The 15,859-nt window shown below is 38.5% G+C and overlaps 3 protein-coding genes across 7 annotated transcripts; all 3 read left to right on the top strand.

The window, feature by feature from the left end:
- The first annotated feature begins 517 nt into the window (after positions 1-517).
- LOC126608813 (lipid phosphate phosphatase 1-like) lies at positions 518-5,310 on the top strand. 4 transcript variants are annotated; one of them, XM_050276817.1, is made up of 10 exons: positions 518-994; positions 1,161-1,214; positions 1,784-2,005; positions 2,130-2,217; positions 2,326-2,435; positions 2,543-2,633; positions 2,747-2,935; positions 3,027-3,086; positions 3,218-3,458; positions 5,197-5,310. In XM_050276817.1, the coding sequence occupies exons 2-9, from the start codon at positions 1,164-1,166 to the stop codon at positions 3,430-3,432; spliced, it is 1,026 nt and encodes a 341-aa protein (XP_050132774.1). In that variant the 5' UTR covers positions 518-994; positions 1,161-1,163; the 3' UTR covers positions 3,433-3,458; positions 5,197-5,310. The 4 variants fall into 4 exon arrangements, with proteins under 4 accessions (XP_050132774.1, XP_050132773.1, XP_050132772.1 ...); XM_050276816.1 differs by lacking the exon at positions 5,197-5,310 and adding an exon at positions 3,639-4,295 and having other exon boundaries at positions 519-994; XM_050276818.1 differs by lacking the exon at positions 5,197-5,310 and adding an exon at positions 1,572-1,645 and having other exon boundaries at positions 523-994; positions 3,218-3,601.
- On the top strand, positions 5,199-8,065 carry LOC126608814 (lipid phosphate phosphatase 2-like). 2 transcript variants are annotated; one of them, XM_050276819.1, is made up of 8 exons: positions 5,199-5,330; positions 6,097-6,318; positions 6,449-6,536; positions 6,647-6,756; positions 6,845-6,938; positions 7,133-7,321; positions 7,416-7,475; positions 7,683-8,065. In XM_050276819.1, exons 2-8 carry the CDS (start codon positions 6,103-6,105, stop codon positions 7,907-7,909), a joined length of 984 nt encoding a protein of 327 aa, XP_050132776.1. In that variant the 5' UTR covers positions 5,199-5,330; positions 6,097-6,102; the 3' UTR covers positions 7,910-8,065. The 2 variants fall into 2 exon arrangements, with proteins under 2 accessions (XP_050132776.1, XP_050132777.1); XM_050276820.1 differs by having other exon boundaries at positions 5,265-5,366.
- Positions 8,066-9,559: 1,494 nt separating this feature from the next.
- Positions 9,560-10,308, top strand: LOC126608823 (uncharacterized). The gene has a single exon (XM_050276829.1). It carries the CDS (start codon positions 9,706-9,708, stop codon positions 10,162-10,164), a length of 459 nt encoding a protein of 152 aa, XP_050132786.1. The 5' UTR covers positions 9,560-9,705; the 3' UTR covers positions 10,165-10,308.
- The last annotated feature ends 5,551 nt before the right edge of the window (positions 10,309-15,859 follow it).

Raw genomic sequence — 15,859 nt, 5'->3', positions numbered from 1 at the left:
CATCTTTCAGTTTCTTTACCTTAATGATTGGTTAATGTTTCTTAATCATGGTTGCAAAGTGGCCAATTTCCTCATTTTTGCTAATCCAACCCCAACTCATGAATCACATTCCATCCACTATTTATGGGCTATTTGGTTGTTTACCATTCAGGATTTAAAACATAGCTAATAATATACTGTTTAAAACATAGCTACCATAATATTTCTAAAGTAGCCAAAACAACACTAAAAACACCCATTACTTATAAACCATTCAAGATTTATAAGAAAAAATCTATATTAATATTTTGATCTAACAATGTATGAGTTCAAACATCGCTTCCATAACGTTTCCAACTTGCCAACACAACACTAAATTCAAAGGTGTCGGCAAATGTTGAAGTTAAGAAACTCATTACTCAACATAAAGTGCGAACCACAAGCTCAACAAAAACAAAAACAATCATAAAACGACAAGTCCCTTATGTATAGTTGTGAGGTGAATGGAACAAAAGCCCCGCCAACTGAAGGTAACCGTCCGTACCAACCACCCACTGCGCCGGTTATCCATCCTTCATCAAAGCCCCATGTTACAAGCAGAGCTGTCATCCACGATAAAACGACGCCGTAGGCTCGTAGCATTCAAAACAATAATATTCCAACGTGCCGCACGGCCGCATACGTCAGCAAACGGATGATCTTTGTACGACGGTAAAGGTCAACAAATCGGACGGCTTCTGCGAGATCGCTTCAAAGTCTTGACCCCTCCAAACAGAAAACTGCCAAAAAATTTAAAACGGTCGTTATCTCATCAGCCTCCTTAATATTCAAACAATTTTCTTTTTCCAGAGTTCACAGCAACCCTTCTTCTACTATATCCTACATTATTGTTAACGTTGGTGTTCCGAGAAATCTTAACCGTCCGCCGCCAGAAGAAGAAATTTTCCGTACTCAAATTTTCCTGGGAAGTGCTCGCGTTTTCCTGGAAAAATATTTGAAGTCTTCTTTTATTAAGGTATTGGAGGCAGACCAAGTTGCTGAAGCGTCCTTGCTTTGAATTCAATTCACCACTCGTCTGCTTTTTCTTTGTTTCTTTGCTGTTTGTGAGTTTTTATATCCTCCTCTTTCTGTTGTGTTTGTTCACTTTGACAACTTTACCTGTGGATTTCTGGGTTCCGTAGGTTATGGCGTGGAGGAATCTGGGATCGCTTTTTAATTTCCGGGGTATCTTTCAGGTTGGTAAATTAATCTAGCTTTTGAATGTACTGTTTATCGTATTGGAAATTAGAATAGTGACTGTAACTTCCATTTCGAATTGAGAAATGCTAAGAGGACTCTGTCAAAAGTTGGACTCTCTATAGACTCTCTGTCGTATCATGTTTTTGTAACAACTTTTTATAATGTTGGGACGGTAATTGACATTAAAATGTGAAGCGACAGAGAGTCTATTGAGAGTTCCACTTTTGAGAGAGAACCCTTAACATTTCTCTTTCGAATTTACGCTGTTATCAGTCACATGCCTCTTTTAGCAGATTTTTACTTTATTAAAGTATGATTTATTGTTTAAGAATGATTGAAGTTCAATGTCTCAGGTTAAATTGGTATCAAGTTTTTTGTGTTTTGGAAGATTAATTTGTAGTAGCTTCAAACTGTGACACATAAAGCGGTAAACTTTTGGGTTCTTTTTGTCCGTTCGTTGATATAGATTTGGAGACATCTTTTAATAAAATTTCAAATGAAATCAAATATTATCTTGGCCAATGTATTTCTGTTGGGAAGTGATTTAGTGTATTTGTTCGAGCAGGGAAGAACTTCGGAGACGGAACTGGGAAGGTACACGATTAAATCCCATGGAGCTGCACTTGCAAAGAAGCACATGCACGATTGGCTTATACTGGTGCTCCTTGGAGTGATAGATCTCATTTTGTTCATCATTCATCCGTTCCACCGTTTCGTGGGGAAGGATATGATGGAAGACCTTAGATATCCCATGAAAGAGAGCACGGTGCCTCTGTGGGCTGTCCCTGTACGTTTTTCGCTTCTTCTTTTAGTCCAATTCCATTTTTTATCAATGTTCATTTGGTTGGATTGTATGGATTTGATAGCAGTACTAAGGTTAACGGGATTGATTCTTCTGTCGATGTCTTTAGATGTACTCGGTTTTGTTGCCTATTGCGATTTTCCTCTTTTTCTATATGCGTCGGAAAGATGTCTATGATCTGCACCACAGCATTCTAGGTAATATATTTCTTTTGCTGTTTGATTAGTTTTATCAAACTCGGAACCTTTTATTTGTTTATTTTGTTCTGTGGATTAATTTGGTTATATATCTATCTGCAAGAGCAGGCCTCTTGTTCGCCGTGCTGATTACTGGTGTTATCACGGATGCGATTAAAAATGCGGTTGGCCGGCCTCGACCAGACTTCTTTTGGCGTTGCTTTCCTGATGGAAAAGATGTATGCTTCCATTAATATCCTGATGGAAAGTTTGTTGTAATGTGATATGGAAATTTGCTCTGTATCGTGTAAAATCTGATACTTATATATCTTTTTGCTTTGTGTAGGTTTATGATACTTTTGGGGGTGTAATGTGCCATGGTAAGAGCGGTGACATAAAAGAAGGACATAAGAGTTTTCCAAGCGGTCACGCTTCATGTAAGAAATGCTTCCTGCTGTTATACGCAGTTTAAGTCTACTAGACCCGTTTACTTTCTCGAATTTCAGCATGTATGTCCATACAACTGATACAGCTTGCCATTGTTCTACAGGGTCCTTTGCAGGTTTGGGATTTCTCTCGTTGTACTTGTGCGGGAAGATTAAAGCATTTGATCGCCAAGGGCACGTGGCGAAACTATGTATTGTCTTGCTTCCTCTACTTGCTGCATCTCTCGTTGGCATTTCAAGAGTAGATGACTATTGGCACCATTGGCAAGATGTGTTTGCTGGAGGCCTCTTAGGTCATGTTCATTCCCATTCCCCATCTCTTTTCTTTAGTTAACGCTCTAATGTAAGAATGTGAGAGCTTTATACGCGGTCCATATTTTGCAGGACTTGTTGTGGCTTCATTTTGTTACCGGCAATTCTTCCCTTCCCCTTATCACGATCAAGGTCACATCTTCTTCATCTGTTCCTTATTTTTCCCGTATACTTCCACAAAATACCTGTGGCTAGATTACGTTTGTTCTGTATGTTTGTTGTTTTTGCTTTTCAGTTCGCTAACTATTTCTTGATGAATTCAGGATGGGGTCCTTATGCGTATTTCTCTGCATTGGAGGAAACACGTAGCCATTCAAATCCGGGTGTCAATCCTATGAACAATGCACTGAGTGTGCAGGTGATCGGGGCTCAGAATGTGAACGAACAACACATACAAATTGGCGATGCACTTGCAGCATTGTCTCACAACCGATACACAAGCCTTAGTTTGCATGAAATGGAATCGGGCGAAAAGTAGTATTGTACATGGCGGGTTTTGTTTAGGTACTCCACGTACTGCTTATGCTTATGTAGATACCGGTTTAAGACACCTTGCGTAGACGGGTTATTAGTTTTTAGTACCGTATACAGAGTTTAGTTTGCTAATGATGAATTTATGAAGAAGTCTAAATCTGCAGTTGGCCTAACATTTCTTCCTTTGATCTAACTTTTCATTTTTTCCAGATCAAGGTGTGACTAAAGGCTAAAGTAAAGATTTAGATACCGTCACGTAAGTAAAAATACGGAACATAGAGAATAATCAATATCTGGTAAGTAATCCGTAGACTCTACGATACCGAGTACCTGACTATTTGAGGTAGATTTTAGGTATGCCTCAAGATGAATGTGTGTATTTTTGGTTTTCTGTAGACTCTATGATCGTACTTCACCAAATAATCCTCAGACTTTTTAGCCAGAATGGTCATTGACATATGCATAACTCATCACTTTGTTCCCTGATATTTGAAATCAATAGAAGTGGTCCCTTAGTTTGACCATCATCAATCATTTTGATCATTCCGTGAAAAATTATATTAAGTAATGACCAAAATGACAAAAATACCCTCAATTTAATAAACAATTGGCCAAATGATTTGGCAAAAATTAAGGGTATTTTTGTCATTTTAGCCTTATTTAATGGAGATTTTTCATTGAATGACCAAAATGATTGATGATGGACAAACTTAGGCACTACTTCTATTGATATTCAAATATGTGAGATCAAATTGAGGAGTTATCAAATCTCATGGATCATTTTGACTAAAAAGCTTAATCCTTAATAGCTTTGACTTTGGCACGCCCTGGTTGGATTAAATTATTGGAATAACTAATCTTGCTATACTAGCTTATCTTCTAATATAATTAAGTTAATCTTGATTATCTTAAAAGTTAAAACTCCTCCGCAAATGGTGTGGTGCCACCTACTCTGTTTCCTTTAACGGTGAAATTTTTTGAAAAGATAAAAAAGTGGAAAAGGCTTGCCCGTAGAACAAGTAAAGAACACGGAGAGAGAATCACCAGTTTTGTGGTTGGTGCATGGAATGTTAAGCACCAAAAGAGCTTCTTTTTATAAAGACATTCCCTTTTGGAAATTTGAATCGAATCCCATTTGCCTGCAACAAAGCTCCAAGAGATGTGGGATTTGAATACGTGATCTCGAGCCCAGTAATAAATATTTTTAATTACTTAAGTTGCAATTTTTATTTTTTTTAATTTAAGAGAACACTGAGTCAAATATTGATGTTTTTAATTGCTCGAGTTATAAGGTTCAAGCAAAATTTTTAAAAAAGTTTACTTTAATAAGTTTTTTAATTAATAGAAAATTGTTAGTCAATATTTTACAAATTGCATCTATTTTCTTTACCTTTGTTAATTTCTATCATTTAATTTTCTTCAATTCATTTGATGTTACGGTTGAAATTGAAAGGAGTGTGTAAAAGGTAGAAAAAAGATTGCAAGTTCAAGCCCGGATATATTCATTTGCACGTTATGAAGCTAAAATGACGCCTAAGCATGTTGTTAATCATTTAATTTCGGATAAACCTAAGTAATTTACTATTAATCGTGATTAGTTTTGATCAAATTATGCTTGCCTGTCCTCGACGTCCACGGCCAGCAATCAGCCCTCGGCAACAAGCCGCGATTTCTCACTGCTTTTGGTTAATATTTAAAATCCAAAATTCAAAAAGTTTTTTGTAAACTCCGTTGTACTTTCTTTCACTCCACGCTTTTTCTTTTTCAGTTTTCTGGTTTCCGCTCTTCTTCCCCAAAAACCACTCACCCTGCTGCTCCCTCCACCGCCTTGAGCTCAAAGCCGGAACCCCGCCCCCTACTATTACTCGCTCGGAGACTGCTCCTGTCGTACGGAATTTGCATGTACTTCTCACTCTCTTGCTCTCTCCGTTAGTTTTTGTAAGTTTTGATGCACATTGTAATGTTCTTGTTTCAAATTGTTCATTTCGTTTTTAATTTTTACTCTGTGTATCCAGCTTACTATGGTTTGTTTCTTCAAATTTTCTGGCTTTTTTTTTAGTGTGTTTTGTGTTTGGTTGCATAGAAAATTTAGGAAAGTAAAAGAAACTAGAACTTCACGTAGTCGCTTTTGTTTCCGAAGAAAGAAAATTTGGAAAAACTCTGATGTCAATCAAGCCGAAATGTTGAATTTAATTTTATTGTTTAAATTCATTTCTTAATTTGAAATGCCAGTGAGATTGGATTTATAAATCCATGGATTTTTATAGAGTTTAATTAATTTGTAGAGATTTCATATAAAATTTTGATTCAATTCATTCAAAATCTCATGAGGAGATGTGAGATTTGTGGATGCTTAAAATACATTACGAAATCTCTCCAATTTCCTCTAATTCCTCAACCTTCTCAAATTTTTTAAAATAATTTCTAATTGAATACACGGAATGTTATAAACTTATTTAAAATCCTAATTGAATATACCTGGATTTCTAAAGATTTTAATAAACTATGTTAAAATTATAATTGAATATACCTTGAATTTCAGAGAATCACTTAAAATCCTCATTGAATACCCCTAGATTCATTAAAAGAATTGAAATCCTTCAAAATCCCAATTGAATACACCGGTATGATTACAGGATAATTACAGTGTTTTTCGTTTTCCATTTAGTGAAAAATGCCAGAAATTCAGTTGGGTTGCCACACTGTAAGGTCCCATGGAGTCCAGGTGGCAAAGGTTCATATGCATGATTGGCTGATTCTGTTGGTTCTGGCCGGAATTGATCTTGGTTTGAACCTGATAGAGCCGTTTCACCGCTTTGTTGGGGAGGACATGATGACAGACCTCAAGTACCCTTTGAAAGACAATACAATTCCCTTCTGGGGTGTCCCGGTAGGTTTTGTTTTTGCGAAAACAATGTCATGCTGGGAAAATTTGGATAAGTTTGAATTTTGCATTGGTCTCGCTTTTGTGATGACACTGTAAGGAGAAGAAGAATCTTATTTTGTACTTCTGGTAACAGATAATTGCGGTACTGTTGCCGCTTGCTGTCATTCTTGTGTACTACTTCATCCGAAAGGATGTCTATGATCTGCACCAGGCCATTTTGGGTAACTATCATCTCTTTCTTTTTCGTTTTTGTGATTTTTGCATTGCGTAATGTTGTTTGCGTGTTGTTGTATTTTGTTAACGCTTGCATTGTCTATTTATGCTCATTTAGGCCTTCTATTCTCTGTCTTCATAACCGCCATTTTAACTGATGCAATCAAAGATGGTGTTGGTCGACCTCGTCCGGACTTCTTTTGGCGTTGTTTCCCTGATGGAAAAGGGGTGGGCCTTCTTTTCGTTGTTTAGTTTTGATCCTCCTCACTTACGCATATGAATCATGATACACGATCGATCCACTGTCCACGTCCAGGTATTTGATCCTCTCACAAAGGATGTCATGTGTACTGGAAGCAAGAGTGTCATTAAGGAAGGACATAAAAGCTTCCCAAGCGGACATACTTCATGTAAGCATTTTGATACTTCGAGAAACTGTATACATGAAAGAGGATTAAAGTTTAGGGCTGCATGCTGCCTATCTGTTTCCTATAGGTTATCTGCATATTCTGTCTTCGTGTTACCCAACTATTTTCTTTAGTGCATATGTATGTTTGACATTGTACTGTGTAGCTCAAAAGACAGTGCCGTTGTCAACATGCAGGGTCCTTTGCAGGTCTTGGTTTCCTTGCATGGTACTTATCGGGGAAAGTAAGGGCGTTTGATCGTAGAGGACATGTTGATAAGCTTTGTATTGTCTTTCTACCACTACTTATTGCAGCACTGGTGGTAGTTTCTCGAGTTGATGACTATTGGCATCATTGGCAAGATGTTTGTGCTGGCAGCCTTATAGGTACCTTGTCTGCCTCTGGCATCACCGGCATGATTTTGTGGGAAAACTACGAGTTTGTCAGGTTTTCCATTTTGCTTACATGTTCTTTGTGCAGGAATCACCATTGCTTCATTTTGTTACCTGCAATTCTTTCCACCTCCATACGACGCAGATGGTAATTTTACCTTCCTTATCTTCTGTATATATATAACTCTGTCTTCCTTGCAAAGGCTTTCTAATTCTGTCAAGTCCCATTTACATTTTATCTTGCAATGAAAAACTGTGATTTCTAGAGTTCGTTATTTGAACTCGTGTGCATATTAGTAGCCTGGCGGACTCATTATTCACGAGATTTTTTCTGTTTATTTGGTTGGATGGGCAGGTTGGGGACCTCATGCATACTTTCGGATGCTGGCAGAATCTCAAAATCGCGATGAATCCTCGTCTAACAATGCCAATAGTCTTAGTGTGCAGCCAGCAGAGCTTACGAGTATATACGTCCAACCTCAGAATGGCGCTGAGTTATCGCGAGGCAATAGCGGAGACACGAACTCCATGCTACACGGACACGAAAATGGGAGAAGGCACCCGAGTATAGGCTGTTTGTAGAGTAGGATTAGTGTTAATGAGCAGATGTTCATATTCTAGGATCCATGCCGTGTGAATTTGGTAGACGGTAATCGTTGTTTATAATCCAAATGAATTTGACGTTGTTCTTATTACATTGGTTATTATTAGATGTTAAGGTGAAAGATGTTCTACAAATGACATGATCAGACACCTCTGCTCAAGTTTTTCTCTGTCATCCAGTTGCAGTGTGAGGAACCAATTAGTTTGAGAAACAAATAAAAGAGAATAATGATGTGACATGTTATATGCTTTTTTATTAAATATATGAGATTCGAGAAGCAGCCAAAGTCAAGCCGCAGGATTTTCTTGATCAACACTCCCTGCCAACCAGATGCCAATATTCGCGTTCACATTTCACATCAAAAACTATATGCTTTGTTCTTTTCAAATCGCTGGATCTGAAAAAAAAAACAAATAACAATGACTTGCCATTAGTTGTTTTTTTTTAAAAAACCACTAATTGTCTCTTTTTGAAAAAAATATATATATAATTGTTATTAGCACTCTAAAAATCTCATTCTACACTCCAAATTTTCTATATTAGAAATGAAAAAATAAACTTGTGAGGAATGTAGAATAAAACTTTCTTTTATATATATATTATAATCACGTGTTTGCGTCCAGAAGCACTGTGGGCGCATTGCTGATTTTTCCAATCAATGGGCCAGACCCTTTTTTCTTCTTCAGTGGGCCCAATACTGGTTGAGTGAGCGTTTCTTCTAATAAGATGTGGAATTAAGAAATACCCTTCACATTTTAATTTGGACAAGCGATTTTTACGCAGTTTTACCTCTCGGCGCACATTTTTATTTTTATTTTTAACCATTAAATTGAATAATCAAACGGGATCAACGATCAGAATTTTAAGTGTTCATTGCCAAAAAATGAAAAATAAAGCTTTCGTTTACATTTAATTGTATCATTATTTTAATTTTTCTATAATGCACTGATGTATTACATTCGTAATTTAGAGCCGTTAGATCCAACCCTTAGAATTATATCAAAGGCTCCAAATGCAAGAATATTTTGTACTCATATGTAATATGGTCAGTACCCATATTTTCTTCAGAAATTGAAAAGGGAAAATGGGCATTGAAAAAATGAAAAATGAAAAATAAACCATTTAAATATCTAATTTTATATTGAACCATTTAATATTGATCACTTAACTTCAAAGCAAGCACCCTTAGTTGGTATGTACGGAAGAGTCCTGTTTAAGTCAGAGTTAGAGCATTAATTAGAGATTGGACCATGGATTAATACCGATTGGACTTGTTAACCAATTCAAGCGTGAGAATATTCGACGAATTAACCATATAATATATAAATATGCCACGCATTGGATTTAGTAACCGATTCATCAATTAAAAGCATATTTTGACCCAAAATATTAAAAGCATATTTAACTTAATCAAACCTAATTAATTATTCAATTGCATAAGATTAGCATTTGCCTGGTAAGTGGCCACACACACGCAGACAGACAATATTGACCAAGCACACTGCCCTACAAAGCCCTCATTTCCTGGAGAAACCCTAGTACGACCAAGCCCTCATGTTTTGACTTGCCACCCAATTCTTCCCCTCCTCGCCTCTCTAATCTCTCTCTATATAAACCCCTCTTCACTTCCTCTCTTCACACAACTCTCTGAAACCTCAAAACCTCAAAAACCATCAGTTCTCAACTTGTTCGTCTGTTTCAGTGGCTACGGCTGAGATTTGAGGCAAACACGACTGCGAGTGCGAGCTATATATTCCTACTTTTTTTTATTGAAATGGAGATTGTTCCGACTACGTACTACGACAACTTGAAGAGGTGCTGGAGGAGAAGAAGGTACCAAAAGCTGAATGGTGAGCCCAGAAAGAAGATGAGGGTCACAAGGCTCGGCGGAGGAGCTAAAGGGAGCACTAGTCCTAAACGGAGTTGGAAGCTCAAGACCAAGCTGAGGCTGATGAAATTTGTTTCACCAATGAAGCTTTTGACAAAGTTGCATAACGGTTACGTGGACCTGATGATTCGGATGGCGGGAAAGGCCGGCGGCGTTGGGAGGATTTCCGCGAAGAAGATTGCAAAACCCCAAGATCAGGTTTCAGTGGCTACCTGTGGTGATCAGTTAGTCGACAGCAGATTGGTTTTGGAGATTTACAAGAGATTGGCAGCTTCTCGCCAATTGGCTGATCATGGATTGATAGTTGAAAGTCAAAGCAACTTCTTCAACTTGATGGATATGTAGTTTCGTTTTTAATTAGTGTTACCATTTTGATAATTCTATTTGTTAAATGTTAATCAAAAGTTTGGACGTCTGCAGAAATTGTAAAGTTTTTGTACTCTGGGAGCCTTTAAAGAAACTCAATATAAATTGGTTGAATTTTTGGTACGTATGTGCGTTTAATTTAACACTCATACATATTTCATCCACCTACACTTGGTAACTGAATTTTTTTACAACACACAAGGGAAGTGCATGAAACTAAAAATGAGTGTGTATACAAAGTCTGCAAGCCATCTTTGAAAAAACGTTGTACTCCCGAGGCGGCCTAAGCAATGAAATTTAGAGCTCGTTTGAAACTGTTTTTTAAATGGATGAAAGTGCTTTTTGTGGAGATGTTATTAGAACCAATCTTTTGTAAAAATGCAAGTGAATACTTGTAGTGCTTTAAACACCAGTTATGTGCTTCTTGTACGCATGAAGCACTTTTGTAACCCAGAAACATTTGCTCTAAAAACGTTTTCAGTCATTTTAAAAACACTTTCAAACGAGCCCTTAACTTCTCAAACTATGTACGCCTTGTGAGTCAAACCACATTTTCCATAAATTTTAGAACTCAGTTATACTATTTGGTAGAAAATATTGCAGTCCTAGTCTTTATAATTAGTCACTTGAGGGTCTTTATAATTAGTCACTTGAGGGCACGTTTGTTTGGCCTCTTTAAGTCTCACTGGACTGGACTGCCTTAGGTAGGAGTCCTAGCCCGTGTATGGCGCAAACAAAGACTGCCTTTAATGAGATTAAGTCGGACTCGCACCGACTAAAAGCTTCACTAGCAGTTCTTAGCTGGTCCCCCCAAAAACTGGCGGATTGCTAATCTCGTCTCTAGCGCCCACGTCGTCTGCAAGCATACATCCCGGATCTCCTTCTTCCCGCGAACCTAGTTACCAAATCATGCCTTCTGCCCTCTTCTCTAGTCACCAAATCTGAAATGGCTCTGCCCATTCCGTCCCGCGAACCCAACCCCCTGTTTGCTTCAGAGATGAATTCATTCAGTTAAGCTTCGAATAAGCTTAATCCACACCATACACAACACTTCAATTCGAAGATTAAACCTTATAAATCCCAAATATATAAAATATCAAAATCTGCAATAAACCTAGAAATCTATTACCTTGGGTTGCTGTGCACTTCTCCAGAAATTTGTAGGCAAAAAACGAAAGACCTCCAGAAATCCACAATGCTCTTCTCTAGAAACCCAGAAATCTATTACCTTGATTTGGGATTTTTGTGAAAAAGAGAGCTATCTCTAGTTAGAGGAACAAGAAGAAAGACTTGTTGGTCTTTGATCCAAATTAGGTGCAAAATGCACAGCTTCCTCCGTTGAAGAAGAAAACAGGGAGAAAAAGGGGAGAAAAAAGAGGGATGAGAGGGAGACGGTGTGCCGGAGAAAACGAGGGAGAATTGTGGAAAAATGGTGGATGTTTCCAGAAAAAAGGAAGAGAATCCAAAAAGAAAAAAATAAATTAAAAATAAAATAGATAAAATATTAATAGATACATAAAATATTGATAGATATATATATATATATATATATATAATATTATAATTTATTAATTAGTCTGCTTCTTAGTCCGACACTGCACCAAACACTACATTAAGCTAGTCCAGCTTAGTCTAGTCTAAGCCAGTCTAGCTTAGTTCCTGAAGCTAGTCCAGTTCGAGACAGTTCGAGACAGTCCGCAATTTAATTTTTAAGTTATTAACATTTTAATACACATACCCGCAATTTATTTAGTATTAAAATGTTAATAACTTAAAAATTAAAATTTATCACCACTTACATAAAAACAAGTGATGTATCCCCCGTGTTCCCTTCCCAATGAAAAATTTCTCCCGCATAAGGAGTGCGGCTCGACTTTCTCGTTATCCATATTAATTATTAAATAATTCCCATATTAATAATTATTTAATAATTAATACACATACCCGCAATTTATTTAGTAAACTCCGCCTATGTAAGTTTATCTTACATTGCCAGTCCCAAGCCCAGATAAAGGAGGAGGAGGAGGGCGTCAGGTAGTCGACAGCCGGCACTCCATGATCACGTCGAATCCTTATGAAAATGAATCCAGAACGAAATCGCGCTAAAGCTAGGGCGTCACCCGTAAGTGGCGCGCTGTGTGGCCCGAGCACAGTGATAAGTGAGCAAGGGTCGCTGTATCTCCATCGGCACCCGGATGCAGTGTTAAATGAGCAAGGGGGCCATAGAAACTTCTTTTCGAACGACTCCACTCAAAGTTGTTCGGGAGCATATGCTCCCATCAACTTTACACGGGACACACAAAAGAAGTACTTTGATCCTATTAGACGGGGGAGGGTGAAGAAGCTAGGACAGAAGGGTAGAGTTCAAGAGAGCAAAATGCGTTTAGGAACGTGGAATATAGGAACCTTGACGGGAAAATCTATGGAAGTAGTGGAAGTTATGGTGAGGAGAAGGATAAATATTATGTGCCTACAAGAAACTAAGTAGGTTGGTCGTAAGGCAAATGATCTAGAAAACTCAGGGTTTAAACTATGGTATTCGGGCACAAATAGAACGAGAAACGGTGTTGGCATCATCGTGGACAAGACCTTGACACAAGATGTTGTAGATGTCAAGAGGGTAGGAGATAGAATCATGGCAATCAAGATTGTAATAGGACAAGAACTTATCAATGTGATTAGTGCGTACGCACCACAAGTAGGGTTGGATACGAGTTCGAAGGAGAAATTTTGGGAAGACCTTGGAGACTTGGTGCAAGGAATTGCTCAGACGGAGAAGTTATTTATAGGAGGAGATTTAAATGGACACATGGGCAGGGAGACAGGCAACTATGGAGGTTTTCATGGTGGCCATGATTTTGGGGAGAGAAACGAGGATGGGGAAGCTATCTTGGATTTTGCAATGGCATATGATCTCTTCTTAGCCAACACCTTCTTTAAGAAGAGAGAAGAACATGTGATCACCTACAAGAGTGAGTCGTCAAAAACACAAATAGATTTTCTTCTAATGAGGAAAGGGGATCGTATAACTTGTAAGGATTGCAAAGTTATACCAGGAGAGAGCGTGGCTAATCAACATCGCTTGCTGGTGATGGATGTACATATAAAAAGAGTGAGAAAAAAGAACAAGACTTGGAAGTGCCCAAGGACTAGATGGTGGAATCTAAAAGAAGAAAAACAAGTCATTTTCAAAGAGAAAGTAATCACCCAGTGTGTGTGGGATAGAGAGGGGGAAGCTAACCAAATGTGGGATTCCATGGCTAGTTGTATCCGAAAAGTAGCAAAAGAGGTATTAGGAGAGTCCAAGGGCTTTGCCCCATACCAAAAGGAATCTTGGTGGTGGAATGAGGAGGTACAAACAAAGGTGAAGGCTAAGAAGGAATGTTGTAAAGCCTTATACAAGGATAGGACCGATGAAAATGATGAAAGGTATAGAAAAGCGAAGCAAGAGGCGAAGAAAGCTGTGAGAGAAGCTAAGTTAGCGGCTTATGACGATATGTATAAGCGACTAGATACCAAAGAAGGAGAGTTGGATATCTATAAACTAGCTAGAGCAAGGGAAAAGAAGACAAGGGACCTAAACCAAGTGAGGTGCATCAAGGATGAGGATGGAAAGGTTCTTGCTACAGAGAACGCGGTTAAAGACAGATGGAAATGTTATTTTCATAATCTTTTCAATGAAGGACATGAAAGGAGTGCTTCTTTAAGGGAGTTGAGTAACTCAGAAGAGTGTAGAAACTACTATTTTTATCGTAGAATCCGGAAGGAAGAAGTGGTTGTAGCTTTGAAGAAGATGAAGCATAGAAAAGCAGTAGGCCCAGACGATATACCAATCGAAGTGTGGAAAGTTTTGGAAGAGACATGTATAACATGGCTCACTGACCTTTTCAATAGGATTTTGAAAACGAAGAAGATGCCAAATGAGTGGTGAACAAGCACTTTGGTGCCTATCTACAAGAATAAGGGCGACGTACAAAATTGCATGAACTATAAGGGTATTAAGCTAATGAGTCATACAATGAAGCTCTGGGAGAGAGTCATTGAGCATAGATTGAGGCAAGAGACACGGGTTTCGGACAACCAATTCGGGTTCATGCCAGGGCGCTCAACCATGGAGGCAATCTATCTCTTACGAAGATTGATGGAAATATATAGAGATGGGAAAAAAGATTTACACATGGTCTTTATAGATTTGGAAAAAGCGTATGATAGGGTCCCAAGAGACATTCTTCGGAGGATTTTAGAGAAGAAAGGAGTATGAGTAGCCTATATCCAAACTATAAAGGATATGTATGAAGGAGCAAAGACTGCCGTAAGAACTCATGAAGGACAAACCGAAAGCTTTCCCATAACTGTAGGATTACATCAAGGCTCATCCTTAAGTCCTTACCTTTTTGCGTTGGTAATGGATGAGTTAACAGGACATATTCAAGATGATATTCCTTGGTGTATGCTTTTCGCAGACGATATAGTGTTGATAGATGAAACTCAGGAAGGGGTAAATGCAAAGCTTAACCTTTAGAGAGAAGTGTTTGAATCTAAAGGTCTTCGCCTAAGCCGATCAAAGACAGAATATATGGAGTGCAAGTTCAGTGCAAATGGAGGCCAAAACGAGTTAGGGGTGAGGATCGGAGATCAAGAAATACCAAAGAGCGACCGTTTTCGTTACCTAGGATCTATCTTGCAAAAGAACGGAGAATTAGATGGAGATCTCAACCATAGAATACAAGCTGGATGGATGAAGTGGAAGAGTGCATCCGGCGTGTTGTGTGACCGCCGTATGCCACTGAAGCTCAAGGGAAAATTTTATAGGACGGCAATAAGGCCGGCGATGCTGTATGGCATAGAATGTTGGGCGGTGAAGCATCAACACGTACACAAAATAGGTGTAACGGAGATGAGGATGCTTCGTTGGATGTGTGGGCACACGAGAAAGGATAAGATTAGGAATGAGGATATCCGGGGTAAAGTAGGAGTAGCCGAAATTGAAGGAAAGATGAGAGAAAATCGGTTACGATGGTTTGGACATGTGCAAAGAAGGCCTACTGACGCTCCGATTAGAAGATGCGACTATGGGACAGAGGTTCAGGGCCGAATGGGTAGAGGAAGACCTAGGAAAACTTTGGAAGAGACCCTAAGAAAAGACTTAGAGTACTTGGATCTAACGGAGGACATGACACAGGACAGAACACAATGGCGTTCTAAGATTCATATAGCCGATCTCACTCAGTGACTTGGATTTTTCAAGTCTCAAACCGAGAAGTTTTCCTCACTCGGGAAATTAAGGGAATACTACCTCAACCTACACGCTCCACTCATAAAGCTTCAACATACAAACTTCAACAAAAGAAAATTCAAAGAACTTAGCGAAGAAGGATTTGGTGTATTTAACACAATACGTTGAAATGAAGGAAAACTTATTTATTGATATCCCCGATAAGTTACAAATATGTACATATACATGAGTCAAAATAAACAAACAAGAGGGAGCCTTCACAAAGGTTGTTTAGGAGAAGTCTCAGCAGTCGGTAGAGCCCCAGAAAGAGAAGGCACCGGAGGGGATCATTCGGAGCCTCAGTACTGGACAGAACCCTAGAAGGATGAGGCATCAGAGGTTGATCATTTGGAGCTTCATTACGCGGTACAACCCCAGAAGACGAAGGCAATAAATGCC

Source organism: Malus sylvestris, chromosome 16, assembly GCF_916048215.2.
Source record: "Malus sylvestris chromosome 16, drMalSylv7.2, whole genome shotgun sequence".
NCBI lineage: Eukaryota > Viridiplantae > Streptophyta > Magnoliopsida > Rosales > Rosaceae > Malus > Malus sylvestris.
The sequence above is the reverse complement of the archived record's forward strand: the minus strand, read 5'-3'. Positions and strand labels throughout refer to the sequence as shown.